Below are 14,417 nucleotides of genomic sequence, written 5' to 3' on the forward strand. Positions count from 1 at the left end.
AAGGGCAGACTCCTGAAGACATTTAAGTGTCTTTAAAAAGACATTGTTAGCTCATGAATGGGCAGAAAATTAATAAAGTGAACCTTTATAAAGCAGTAATAATAAACTGTTAAAAAAGATGGAGAGAAAAGGAAACATATGTTGACGACTAATGGAGAACATTTACATGGCTCCCTATACGGTGTTACATGCTCTGGTTTGCTGTTAAATCAACCTTTTGAAATAGTAAAGTATTTCTACTATCATCTCAGTTTCACAAAGCACACAAATCTTTTTGTTTGTGTAGACTGTGAAAAATTCAATATGTTTGGGCTGAAGCTAACTGATTCAAAACCCAAATGTTTTGATTTGAACAGGAAGAGACAGTTGCAACAGAGTTCTTCTAAACAACGCAGCAACGAGGCAGATAAGCACTTTAAAACTGCATATAAAACACCTTGCTTTTATGTATTGCTTTAAACTTAATTTAAACGTTTACATGGCTTATAAAGTATTGTAATCTGAACACATCCCTACTCTCCTACCTTTGTTATAGAAAGAATTGTGGCCTCCAACCTATGTGATTAAGCATAGTTAAGACAGTTAATTCACAGCAGAACCAGACTAGAATGCAAGCCTCCTCATAATTAATGTATGCTCCTCTTTTTAGGCTAGGCTCCCTCTCCTCCATTACAAAGGAACCTTTGGTAAGTATAATAAAGAACGTGTGCTTGATGTTGTAATTCTATTACACAATTCTGATATACACATACATAACTGAAGAATGGAGAGAGAAACCATTGTTGTGTACTCTTTTAGATAAAATTACAATTTCTGGTCAACTTATAAATTAAAAAAATTGTAAGTCAAAATTGAAATTTAAAAAAATGTTAAGGACCACATTCAGAAACCTATTTGCAAGTGGATATGTGAATGTATCTTTAAATAATTAGATGAGCTCTGCACAAGTTCATGTAATACTTTCCTCTTCACAAGTCTGCGGTTGGCTGTATTTCTTTCTAAGATTAGTTATAGCCCTGCCTTCCAGAGTAGTCACAGCAGAGACTCCAGAAAAATCACAGTACAGATTTCAGACTATCTTTCAGATTATATGGATTCACTGTTTCACTGTTTTGCCAAGTTGGGTTAATTCTTATCAGAGATAATTTGATATATGCATTACTTGTCTTTTTTCAAAACCTATTGACTTTTAAGGTCCAAAGGTGTTCTTGGAACATGGCAGAACTTAGTCACTTGTGCTGAACATACAGTAGATAGGTATGGGCTATCACAAACAACTGATCTACCAATGGCAAAAAAATGCATTTGTTTTATAGAAAGGAAATATTACATATATTAAACCATACAGTCCAAAAGATCTTAGACTATATACAATTTATCTTTAAAATAGTTTTTAAAATTTGATTCAGTGTATCATCTATTTTTCTCTTACCAGAAACACTTCTGTGTAATCACTACATTGTCAAGGGCAGAACACTAATGAATGGCCAATGAGCCAAGGAACAGCAACTTTTGGTTAGGAAAATGCTGTTAACCATAAACTTTTTAAAAGAAGCACACGATTTATTTTAGCAATCTGAATGCCCAACACAGGTCAGCTCTCATATCCTAACTCACCTCACATGATAATCAGTTGCCGGTCTGAGATCTTTCAGGTTACATTCTAATTCTTCCCCACTGCAAAGAAAAATCATTTATTAGTCAATGATACCAGCTTCAACAGTAAGACTGATTTTGGATTTGGGTCTCATCATCATGTACCAGCAATGATTAAAGAACTCTTATGTCTGATTCTACCATAAACCAGAAATAAACTTGCCAATTTGGTATTATTACCCTTTGGAACTAGAAAATTAGATTCCATACACACACACACACACACACATACATATATATGTGTATATATATTTTTAACTTATTTATTTTTTGAAAGAGAAAGAAAGAGCATGAGCTGGAAAGGTGCAGAGGGAGAGAATCCCAAGCAGGCTCCACACTGTCGGCACAGAGCCAGACGCGGAGCTTGATCCCACAAACTGTAAGATCATGACCTGAGCTGAAATCAAGAGTCAGACGCTCAACCAATGAGCCACCCAGGCACCCCTAGATTCCTTTCAATGATACTATCCTAGATCGGGAAAATGGTGAGATTAACATACTAATAAAAGTTCCAAAAGGCCTTATTAGTTCTTCAAAGTAAATACATAAAAACAAATAAATAAGGAAGGAAATTAAACACAGAGATAAATTTTCAGTGTAAAATAACTATTCCAGTTGTCAACCGAAGGTAGTTCTCAGACTCACCGTGGAAGGAACCCCAATTGCTTCAACTTCTCATCTCTCTTGAAGAAATTTCAATGTGCTTTCCTTCACATATCAATCCTAATAGCTCTCTGATATATACACATACCAATCAATAGCTCTCTTAAATAAATGAAACCCAGTTATATGACCAGAAGTTGCAAATGAAACTTAACTTAGACATGAGGCAAAAGCCGTGACAAAATAAGGAATGTTCCATTGAAAGTTTTTAAAAGGTGAGGGTTATTATTTGGGGGTGGGTGGGGGTGGGGGGGTGGGTGGGGGTGGGGAGGCACATGACTATACTCTTCAAAAATCTCTGTGCCCCAAAATACTGTGTTAGTGTTCCAAATTAAAGGTGAAAGACGTATGAGCACAAACTGCAATATCTGACCCTGGCCAGGATTCTGTCCTAGAGGGGAAGGAAAATGCTATAAGACATTATTTAATTGACTGACAAACCCAGCATGTGGTCGATGGACTAGATCAAAGTATATTATCAATGCAAATTTATGAAGCTGGTAATTACACTGCAGCGATGTCAGAAAATATCCTTATTCCTGGGAAATATACTGAAGAATTTTGCAGTAAAAGGCCATGATATATACAACTAATGGGAAAAAATACAGATTGGGAGGAGAGAAAGAGTACTCCAATGGTCAACCAAACAGGATAAAAAGCTACTAATAGGTGAATCTGGGTAAAGGGTCTATGCATATTCCTTGATCCCTTTATTTTTGCAACATTTTATAAGTTTGAAATTATTTTAAATAAAAATATGTTTTTAAAGTTGCCAACTGGAGGCCAATGTCCACACCCTGCCTATAATTCTGATGTTTGACCTGCACTGTATGTTTAATGTGGTTTTGCATTTGCTGAATGAGTCTGGCGTTAGGAAAGCTTACATAAAAATTCAGATTTTCAGTATTTTTGGGGGGAAAAAATCCAAAGAAATCAACAATTCTAAGGCCTGCATTCCCTTATGGCACCAACCTATTTTAGGTGAGTGGTGGCTGCTCCTTCAGAGGAAGGCAGGGGTGCTCCTGTGCACCACATCCCCAATCTTTCTCCTTTTCTCGCTTAACATTATCTGCCTAGGCCCCTGGTCACTTAAGACTAGCTCCTGCCACTAGTGGTCATCTGGCGTGGACAGAATCTCATGGTTTCTTGGTACGGCTGGGGCAAACAGTGCTCTGTATTTCCTGACCAATGTGGACTTCTCAAAATAGAACCAAATAGTTGTGAGCTGGAGTAAGGAGTTAGGATTTTTTTTTTTTTTTTCTAAGTATAGTGGGGAATCACTGCAGTGTCTTCAGTGGGGAGTGACCCAGTGTGACCCGGTTTATGTCGTGTGGAGGCTAGGTAGCAGGAGGAGAGGAGACATTGGAAGAAGCTGAGGACATCCCTGCAGGAGTCCAGGGAGGGGACAATGGAGGCACAGTGGGCAGTGAGCGGGGGAGAGAGTGCCTAATGGGCCTCCTTCCCTGTCTCTTACCCATCTTCTTAGTGCAGAAGACATGTCCTGGAGCAAGTTAAGAACTCACAACAGGGCTGGGGAGATACAAGGTTGGTGGCACTGGTACAGCAGGGAAACGGGACAGAGAGCCAGCCTCTCCGGCAGAGGAAGAAGTGCAGTTTGTGTGACCACGCTAGGCTGGCCTCTGGTGGTCATTCTGGGGGCCACTCAAAGGGAGGTCAAACAAGCAGTGAAAACAAAACTGATGCTCTGATTTCCTGCTCTGCAAATGTGGGCGGTGCCTAGCAATTACAAAAGAGAAAAGGCCTGACCCTAAAAATTTTTAATCACATTTAGGACATGGCTATAAATCACTTAGATGGTTAATATCTGGGAGTTGGTAACACAGAAGGGACAATCCCCTACCCTGTGAGCTAAACTTATTTAAGAAAGTCTTGGAATGAAATGTTCTAAAGGCATCTTTACTACAGGCTAGAAACCTATTGTGGATGGTAAGAAACAGGATAAAATGGGAGGAAACCATATTAGAGAATTTCAAAAAAACACCAGAAAATGGTCTGGGTCGAAAAAGGTAACCACGTAAGTGCATGATTGATGTACATAAAAATTAAAAATCATACTCACTTTTAACCCTGACAGACATTAATGGAAATTTTTCTTTAGTACTATACTGACAAACTAACATAACCAAATGATATTTCATCAACATCAAATAGCTCTACAAAAGTCATTTCTGACTGGTAATTACTCTGCACAAAAATAACTCTTGACATTATAATTATCACTAATTCTCAAAATGAACTATTTAAAGAAAAGTTTGCAAAGCCTCTAAACTTTTCCTGTTTCTTATTTTCCTTAATGACTCCAACTGCACAGCTTAGCAGAAGAGCAAAACACATGGAAATATATGCTACCTGTAAATTATCTTGTACTTTCCATCTCGTCCTTTGTCTGATAAGGCAACTTCATAACTGTAGGGGAAAGAAAGACCGCTGTGGGGTCCACTGGAAAGTCCAACAGGGGGAGCCCAGGACAAAACGACTGCTCTTGCCTGAATATTAGAAACCTGAGGAAGAAAAACACAGACAAAATTATTCAAATCCACTTCATACACATCAGACACTACCTCTTCCAGTAACATTTTTGTCATGATTAGTAGTGGCATAAAATTGGCTTAGTGTTAATGCAAGGCGAACAATTTTAATTACAATGAAAAACACATCATATATAGTACTTTTTTGTCCAAGTCCTGGTGTCCAAAATAGCTCCTAAAGCATCTGTCCTTATAACATAATTCACATTAGATCCTCCAGAAAGTAAAGTCATCAGTCTTGTTTGGGAGTTTTTTTTTTAAAGGTAAGAAGCTGAATGTGAGACTTCAGTGATCTCCACGACGGCCATCACGTTACATGGAAGGAGCCACGTCCGCAGGTACTTTCCGCTTGCCTCTGAGCCTCCCATGCCAGTACCTTTCAAATCACCCTCGTTGAAGGCCTCAGTTTCCGGGAGAACCCAGCGATGGGGGAGGAGAACCATGGCTCAGGCTGAAATGTGTGTGGAGGTGACGTTTTACCTCTCTAAGCTCTGCCTTTTTCTTTTTGGGGAAGCCTCTGTGTAAGACTTCATTTGAACAAAGGACTCTGGCACCTTCAAACATCCCAACTTTCTTCCTTTACTTAGAACCAACTACACTGAGGCAGGTTCCATGCCACTGTTCCTCAGCAGGACTGAGCTCCAGCCACCTCGGGCCGTAACCTGCCCGCTAAAGAGACCCTGCAGTGGGCTTCCTGCCCTTCCATCCCAGGTGCCCACTCTAGCTGGTGCTTCCTGGGGCACCCCCCCCGCCCCCAGATACACTGTTTGCACTCCAATCTTTGTTTTAGAGTCCATTTCTGGAGAAACTCAACCTAACGCACAGTCTAATTCTTTGCAATAAATCAACAGAACTTTGATGTTCTAATTTTCTAAAGGTTATTTTGCTGCTCTCTGGATACTGGTCTCAATAACATTAAAAACAAGGGTTAATATACATGCTAAAGCTTCATGTTCATAAAGACTTTATAGTGACAGATTATTAGTCTATGGGTAGAGATACATAAACTACTCAGTTTCCCCTTTTTTCATCCATTTTTGTCACTATCTGATCAATACAGAGTATTAAAATGTAATACAAAATAATTTAAAAACATGAATAATATGGACTGTGAATACTGAATTTCTTTTTAGGCTGTCATTCTTTCCAAGTTTAGCAGCGATCCCTCCGTATCATTTTTATTCCATATAGACAAAGCAGCAAGATCTATTTAACCAATTATTTAGTCAAATCCCTGCTCATCATTTAAGACCTAGCCAGCCCTCACTATCCCCACGTAAACTTCCCTGAAGTCTTTCACCTGTCATCACTCTTCTGTTCTACAGCGCCTGGCTATCTTTACCTCTGCAAATCGAGTTTATGGCATTTGTCTACCTTTCCCACAGGACTGTGGGACTTCCTAAGGACAGGACCCAAGTCATATTCAACTGTGAGCAGTGGTTGCTTAGTAAATGTCTGTTGAATGAAAAATAAAAATCAAAGGGAGTGAGACAGTCTGAGTTTGTGATACAGGTGACACAGGGGATGGCAGACCAGCATTACATACCTCTTAAAAAAAACTCCGGGGAGACACTCTTAAGAATCAAACTCCACCCTTTGTGCTATGACTCCAGACTAGCATCTCCTCTTGCCCTGTCCCCCGACCCTCCTGTGCTATACACCCCTTCAGGATGCCATTCCCCTTCATGCCCCTATAACTTAGCTTCTGACTTTCCTGCTTTCTAACATAGGATCTCTGCCTCAAAGAGCACCAACATGGTGAAGAGAGACGGATGCGTGAGAGATGGCCTCATAGCAGACACACGGCACAGAGAGACCCAGAGCAGCTTGCGGGCAATTCTGGAAAGGTTTCTGTACATTCCTGCCTAAACCCATGCTGAGAATCAACCACTGTTTTCTTTGTGCTCTGGTCACATTCTGCTGGTACCTATGCTGGGCAATCATTTCATTGTACTGTGCCTTAGTTGGTTATTTGTGCGTTCATTCTCCCGACTAGATTTTAAGGCAGTGCTTCTACAATGCATACCAGGATATCTGCTGCATTCTTTGATACACCATTAATGAGTCATCTTGAGGTACTGGTACCTCATAAAACTAACTGACTTCCTGATGTTTTTTTCTTTTTTCTTCTAATGTTTATTTTTGAGAATGAGAGAGAGAGCAGGGGAGGGAGGGGGGAGGGAGGGAGGGAGGGAGGGAGAGAGAGAGGAGAGAGAAAGAATCCCAAGTGGGTTCCTTGCTGTCAGCACAGAGGCGGATGTGGGGCTCAATTCCAGGAACGATGAGATCGTGACCTGAGCCGAGATCAGGAGTCAGACGCTTAACCAACTGAGCCACCCAGGCACCCCCAGAGATAACGTGAGAGAGAGAGGGGACAGAGGATCTGAAGCGGGCTCTGTGCTGACAGCAGAGAGCCCGATGCGGGGCTCGAACTCACGAACTGTGAGATCATGACTCGAGCTAAAGTCAGACGCTTAATGGACTAAGCCACCCAGGCGCCCTCTCTAGTTCCCATGAGCAAGCCTTAAGAAAGCAAACTGTGCTCTGAACGCAGGTCTCCGTACACATGCACTCTTCCAATAGGCCAGACTGTGGGAAGCACACTTTGAGAACTCTACATCATTTTCAAAGACAGCAGCCATGGCTTCTGAAAATTCTTTCCTGGAGCTAAGCAGCCTGCCACCTAGATTACTACCACTGGTCTGGAACCAATTCCCCCCTGTACTCCTGTTCCCTCTCTTTCAGACTCCAGGGCCTCAGGTTTCCATTCTTTAAGGCACTGGAATCCTCCTGAGAGAAAGAATGCCTCGTCTCTGTTAGAACTTGGAACTCACTTCCATTTCAAGGATGATGCCAGGAAATTGCATGGTGCCCTTCAAGAGAATGTCACGTAAAGGGGAACCCTCAGCACCAGACGCACACCCCAAGTGTCCAGGGAGGTGATAACCTTAATGAGAGACCCGAGCTCTAAGAACTCTGACTGGTTCAGGCCTACTTCAGAGTGAAAGCAATCTCAGAGGAGCAGTAACTTCTAAGTCCCTCTCTCTCTCTCTCTCTCTTTCTCCGTGGGGAAAACTTTCTCACCAGCAGTGACCACTGAACTACACGAGGGCAGCTAATCTGACAGTCACAAGGAACATCATGGCTGACATCCGAAAGAAGATTAGAAGCCATAACACGAGCTGACTTCCTGATGTTTAATTGTCCGACTGTAAATAGAAGTCAATCTCCTTTATGATGATAATAAAAGTGATGATCTCTAGTTACAAAATCATTGGGCAAGACCCAAACTGACACTTTGTTTGGCACCAGAGATGTAAAAGGTCTGTTGGGGAGGTTACGAGTAGCAAGACTTCAGAGAATTAAACTGTTTTGAAGTATCTTGAAGGAATCATAAAACCATCATTTATTTCTAAATAATTACATCCTGACTAGAAATCATTGTTGCCTATATATTTGTTAAACGTAGACTCCAACTTGAGGACAGTTTCTAGTTAAAAGTGTATATATGTGCATATCCATTAGGACCTAAGACTGTATGATCACGTCGCTATTTGATTCACCATCTTTCACTCACCTTGTGCCCCCTCTCTCCTGTTCATTATTTTAGTACTTTTCTGTAAAATGTTACTATCTTAATTCTTAGGCCATATTATATGCAAATTATATTTATTATTTGGAACAAAAATACCATTTATTCTCATCAAGTTACTAAACTGTTCCTCCCATGTTAAAAAATATTTCTGTGTAAGTAAGTAGCTTCTAAATCTGGTCAGGACTTTGGAGTTAACTATGTGGGAGGCCTGCAGATCCAATTAGGGAGAACGCTAAGGAAATATTACCATGGAAATATTGGCTTCACTTCAGAAGTACCATCATGAAAAATAATAACACAATGGAAAAGTTAAAAGCAAAAGGTCAGAGATCGTTACTCAAAAAAAAAAAAAAAAAAAAAAAAAAGAGAGACTCAAATCTAGGAATTTCACCATCATCTGTTTCTATAATCCCTCAAGTGCTAAGAACTGCCAAACCTTTTCAGATACACTGTTGTTTATTTTTCGAGGAATGGCTTCTTGGAGGGGCAATTGTTTCTCTTAGGTCAGTGCACTCACTTCTGGAACCGACAAATCAATTGTTCCCACAAGCTAAACATTAGCGGAGGGAAACAATGCAGGTTACATTTATTTACATCCTGAAAATAAACAGCCCGGCGGTAAGTGGGAGGCTGCATCTAGCACTGTCATCAGAGCAGATCAAAGGCTGGAGGTGGCAGGTACTGGGAGAGGTTTATTCCTCAATCACTTAGAACAGGAGCAAAATTGTTTCTCTGATAGAGCAGTGGCTAGGACTCTGGTCCCCAAGGCACCTAACTCTTACAGTCTCAGGACAAATACCTAGCAAATCCATACGGTTTTACTCCATGACTCAGTATTTGGATCTTTATAGTATCCAGGTTTCTGTAGAGTAAATGACTTGCTCAACTCAGTGTGCCCAAAGCTCTAGAAAGATGACCGGAACCCACAAATCTTAAAAATTCCTTCTACACCTAACACAAACCATCTACAAAATCTCAGAGAAAAAATATGTGCCTTTTATTTAGACGTGTTATCAGATGTGGCTGAAAGAAAAAAAAAATCAGGAACAAAATGCCCAACTTGCTGAACTCTGCTTCTTTCCCTGGAAGGCAGCTGGACACCCCTCTCCCATTTCAGAGTGTGGTAGGGAATTTCACTTTTGCATACTGATAATGCTATAAACTCCAAAGAAATACCCTATCCCAAGTCCTCTCTAAATACTATATGATTTACTTCTCCCATAGTCCCATGTAGTATGTATCATCCACCTTTGGAAGGTGAGGAAACCGAGGCTCAGGGAGGTCATGGAACTTACCCAAGGTCACAGAGACAACTAAAGGCCCAGAGGGCCAGAATGCAAAGCAGAGGCCCTTGCTCTCCATGCCTCTGCCTGGAGCTCTGGCACCAGGTTGTCCCCACATTCCACCATGCTGGCCGAACCTCATCTGATGCTGGCGGGCCTTCAGGCATTTGTCTCCCCTGCCAGAACCTAGCTGCAGCCATTGCGGTCTGCCACACGTTTATTCAGCAAATATTTGTTAAAGGCTCACAAGGTGCCAAGGACAGTGCTAGGTATTAGAGACACAAAGATAAATAAGACCCAGTCATGAATAAGACCTTCAGACAGAGACAGGGGAGAAGAGGAAGGGAGGAAAAATGTGTAAACAACTAACTGGGTTGGGAAGGACGAGTGGGCGATCACCAGGCAGAGAAGGTTTAGGCGGGGCCAAGGGGGAAGGAATGACCCCCGTAATATGTCCCCATCCTAATCCCTGGAACCTATGCATAAGTTGCCCTAAAAGGTGAAAGGGACTTTGCAGATGTGATTCATTGCAGATCGTGTGAGACAGAAACAATCCTGGATTATTTGGGTGGGCTCAGTGTAGTGACAAGGGTCCTTATAAGTGAAAGAGCGGGGCAGGAAAGTCAGAGTCAGAGAAGGAGACAGGAGGATGGAAGGAGCCGTGAGCCAAGGAATGCAGGCAACCTCCAGAAGCAGCTGGAAAACATGAAGGAATGGATTCTCCCCAGAGCCTCCAGAAAAAATGTCGCCTGCCAACAGATGCTAGCTTAGTGAGACCCATTTTGAACTGTCTAACCACTCAGATGACAATCTTACAAATTTTGCACCTCGTGTCGTATCTGTTTACATAAAAGCTGGTCTATCCACCCTGCTCCAAAAAATGTAAAGAGTAAGCACTTAATAAATGCTGAATCAAGGAAAGGACTAGTGCATTTAAATGGTGCTTTTTTTTTTTAATCTTGCTAGAGCCACACGATCCTAACAAACATAGACTCTGTCACTTCTGCCGTAAAGAAATGACAAGGAATAACTCAAGAAAAACCCAGTGTGTGTTCACATGACGAAGGCAGGCCTGTGAAGTTCTGTGACTGTGTTTGAGACAAATAACCTGTTGTTCTGCCTTCTCGATTAGGACTCCTGTTTTCTTCATGGAGTTTCCTTCTTTTTGCTATACCACGAATATATATACTATATACCACGATTATGTCCCCAAGCTTTTTCTAACCTCTCCCTATATTCCACCCCCAGCCCCCAAAATATCATCCACTCTTACTCCCACAGCTTGAACTATAAATCTATGCGTGTGATCTGATCACTATCTCGTTCCCCTCTCTCCCCAGCACTGCCCTACCAGACATATATGACTGCCCCTGCATTTACTTCCTTGGTGCCCTGCCAGTGAAACACACTCAACATGTCCAAGAATATCACTGGAAATCATAAAAACTACACAAACCCATTCTAGAGGAATGCACAGATTACTGGGAAAAAGCAAATGGCATAAAATGTATTACACATATACATACACGCAGAGCACAGTGAAGCTGGGGGTAGTACCCACCCCAGTGGGTATACAGAACCCAGTACCCACAGGGGTTCTATGTACCAGGTGGAGAATCCCACTTGATGGGCAGGGACAGCAATGAAGGGAGACTCTTGGAGGCAGCAACTCCTCAGTGGAGGCATTGGAGCCTGAAAGCCCAGCTATCTGAGAGGTCATAACGCCTTACTGACTTCTCTAGGCAGTTCCGGTATGCATCCTCTCCTTGACACGCCTAGGGCCACCACCTGAATTCTGCCTCCTGTACCCTCCTGCCAGAGCTACAGTAACAGATTCTTGGTGCCTGCCTCCCTGGGTCCATCCTTTTCTCACCCCGATGCATCTGCCAACCGTCCGTGCATCCTAAAAGTATAGCCGTGACTATGTAACTTCTATGCCCCGAAACTCTCGTGGCAACCTGCTCCTTACACCAGAGTAAGTGCAGACTCCCCGCTCCAGGAGTTCCCTGTGGGACCCATACTCCAACACACCTGCTTTTAGGTTTTAGTCAAACTCCACTGTGTACCCTGAGGCATGTTTGAGCTCTTCTGTTAAAAAGCCTCAGGATTTGAAACCCACGAGGGATCAAGGTTTTCCAACTGGGCCGGAAAACATCCAAAGAACTTTGGCTCTCTGACCTCAGATGAAAGGCTGAGTCAACGTTTTCAATTTTTCACTTGGATTTCAAAGCATTTGGCAAAATCAGACCTAAAACCTCACAATATCATCACTCCCACCAATTTTTTTTCTTGCCATTACACTCAATATCTTGGACTTCTTTTCAGCTAATATTTAAATGCCTTTTTGAAATTTACCTGGAAAAATACTCGGAATCACTGAGGCTTTCAAAAATTATTATTACTATATTTACACAGGTTCAAGGAAATTGCCAAAAGAAAACAGTTGTATAGACCTGTGGGAGGGAAGGGTGTCAGGGGGACGCTATGTGTCCTTGGAAGCAGGGAAGAATACCTAATTGCATTCAGAATATCTAAATAAAGGACACATTTTGGTGGATTGTGACAGAACAGAAGACTGTGGTTCTATATTTTCATGCTCCATTAATAACAACACTGTTTCATAGTTTATAAATAATCAGCAATAGGAAGGGGCCCTTTTGTTTACCTACGATGTGGTGAAAGAAAAGCACACTTGAAATGCTTAAGAATGTGTCATTTATGCTGAGAAATCCAGAAGACATACCTGTGGTTTCTCTATTCCTGAAAGAATGTCTTGCACCCTCTTTACTTCCAACTCATACTCTGCATGGAGAAAGAGAAAAAAAGACAAGCCGTTAATACCATTAGGAGGCAATAATGTTGCCAAGTTCCTCCTCCAAGGCCTTTAACTATAGCGAGCATTAAGTCAGTTGCCCGTTACTGTGAACTTTGGGTACCACAGACAGGATCATGAAAATTCAGAATGGGAAGGACGTTGGGGTGGGGATTTCACTGTGGTTGTGCTAACTTGCCACTATCTCGGTTCACATATTCACAAAGTTGACGAGATTAACACTGAGTCCCTTTTAATAACTCAACAGGCAACAGAAAATAAAAGGTCCTAAGAAGGAGAGAAATGGGTGCAGCTAGAAGCTGAGAGCAATTAAGAGATGAGGTTGAAGAGACAGTGGCCAATTCATCGAGGGCTTGGAGTTCAGATATTTTAGTTCAGGTTTTATTCAAAGTTCAGTGGGCAGTCTCTGAAGTGTTTAAGTAGAGGGACTGATGTGATCTTTTTTTTTTTTCCCCCAAGTCTGAAAAGATCTGTTTGGTTTTGCAGGAATAATGGACATACAGAAGGCAGGAGCGACTGTGGAAAAATCAGTCAGTACATTGCCGTACTGGTCCAGGCGAAGAAGGATAGAGCTGGCCTGGGTTGGGATGGTAGCAAAAACGGTGAAAACGGAACTGGTTTTGGAGGTATGGGTGCTAAAGGACTGGGTGTGACAGTCGAGGGTGAGGGAATGAACAGAATCAAAGATAATTCCCTGTTTTGGGCTTGATCAACTGGATGGATGAGGATATCTTTTAATAAGATGGGGAAGTGGGCAAGTTTTGCACTGGGGCAAGAAATGTTTTAAAAACAAAGGGAGGACAGTGCTTAGAGTAGAGAGGATGGGGAGGGAAGAGTATGTGTAAAAGGAGGATAAGAGACTTTAAACTTGACTGTTTTGCAGAGGAATCCCTTGACTTTCGCAACCTACTTGATGTAATCTAATTTTGAGTTTACAGATTTAACTGTTAAACCTAGTTTATGAGGTAAATGCTAGAGTTACATGATTACCAAGATATATGTCCTCACCCTCAAATAGTTCAAGTCTAGTGAGGGGGAAATGAAAGCAGCAGGCAATTCCATGTGATACATACTCAAGACAGAGCATTCTAGAAGGCTTCCTAAGCACCAACATCTAGCTGACCCTGTGGCCAAGCAGGCCACTGGAGGTGACGGGAGACGTGGAACAAGGGGGTGAGAGGTTAGTAAGTCCAGCTCTTTCGGAGGCTCTTCATACTCATTGCTCAGGTCCATCTCAAAGTCACCTTTTAAAAGAATCCCACCTCAACCCCACCCCCTGCTCAGCCTCCAGTCATTCTGCAGTCCCACTTATTTCCTTTCTTGTGGCTACCAAAATCTAAAAGTTCTCTTATTCATGTGTTCTCGTTTACTACTTTTCTTTCCTACTAAAATATAAGCTTCAGGAAGGCAGAGATGCTACAGATCCAAAAAAAACAATTTTTTTTTTCTGTAAAGAATCAGGGGCGCCTGGGTGGCTCAGTCGGTTGAGTGTCCGACTTCGGCTCAGGCCATGAACTCACTGTTTGTGAGTTCGAGCCCCGTGTCGGGCTCTGTGCTGACAGCTCAGAGCCTGGAGCCTGCTTTGGATTCTGTGTCTCTGCCCCTCCCACACTCTGTCTCTCAATAATAAATAAACGTTAAAAAGAAAGAAAAAGAATCAGACAGTGAATATTTTTCAATTTGCACATAGACCACCGTCACATATTCTTCTTTGTTGTTATATCCCTGTGAAAACGTAACAATCTCCTCAGTTTGTGACTCACACACAACAGACCACGGGGCTGACTGCAGTGTGCGGACCCCTTTGGTAGGACACACTCAGGATTTAGCCCACAGCA

General features: G+C 42.0%; 1 protein-coding gene across 10 annotated transcripts in view; it reads right to left on the reverse strand.

Moving 5' to 3' along the window:
• The window catches only part of FNDC3B (fibronectin type III domain containing 3B), a 434,559-nt gene that overhangs the window by 116,838 nt on the left and 303,304 nt on the right, over positions 1-14,417 (reverse strand). For all 10 annotated transcript variants that reach the window (XR_006222068.1, XM_042998607.1, XM_042998606.1 and 7 more), the window contains 3 exons: positions 12,490-12,548; positions 4,690-4,841; positions 1,618-1,677 (listed from right to left, as the gene is read on the reverse strand). Coding sequence is in view for 9 of the 10 variants with exons in the window: in XM_042998607.1 (XP_042854541.1) it covers positions 1,618-1,677; positions 4,690-4,841; positions 12,490-12,548 (271 nt within the window). In the remaining variant the exon portion in view is untranslated. The remainder of the gene's footprint in view (positions 1-1,617; positions 1,678-4,689; positions 4,842-12,489; positions 12,549-14,417) is intronic.

The sequence above is a fragment of the Panthera tigris genome, chromosome C2 (assembly GCF_018350195.1).
Source record: "Panthera tigris isolate Pti1 chromosome C2, P.tigris_Pti1_mat1.1, whole genome shotgun sequence".
NCBI classification, from domain to species: domain Eukaryota; kingdom Metazoa; phylum Chordata; class Mammalia; order Carnivora; family Felidae; genus Panthera; species Panthera tigris.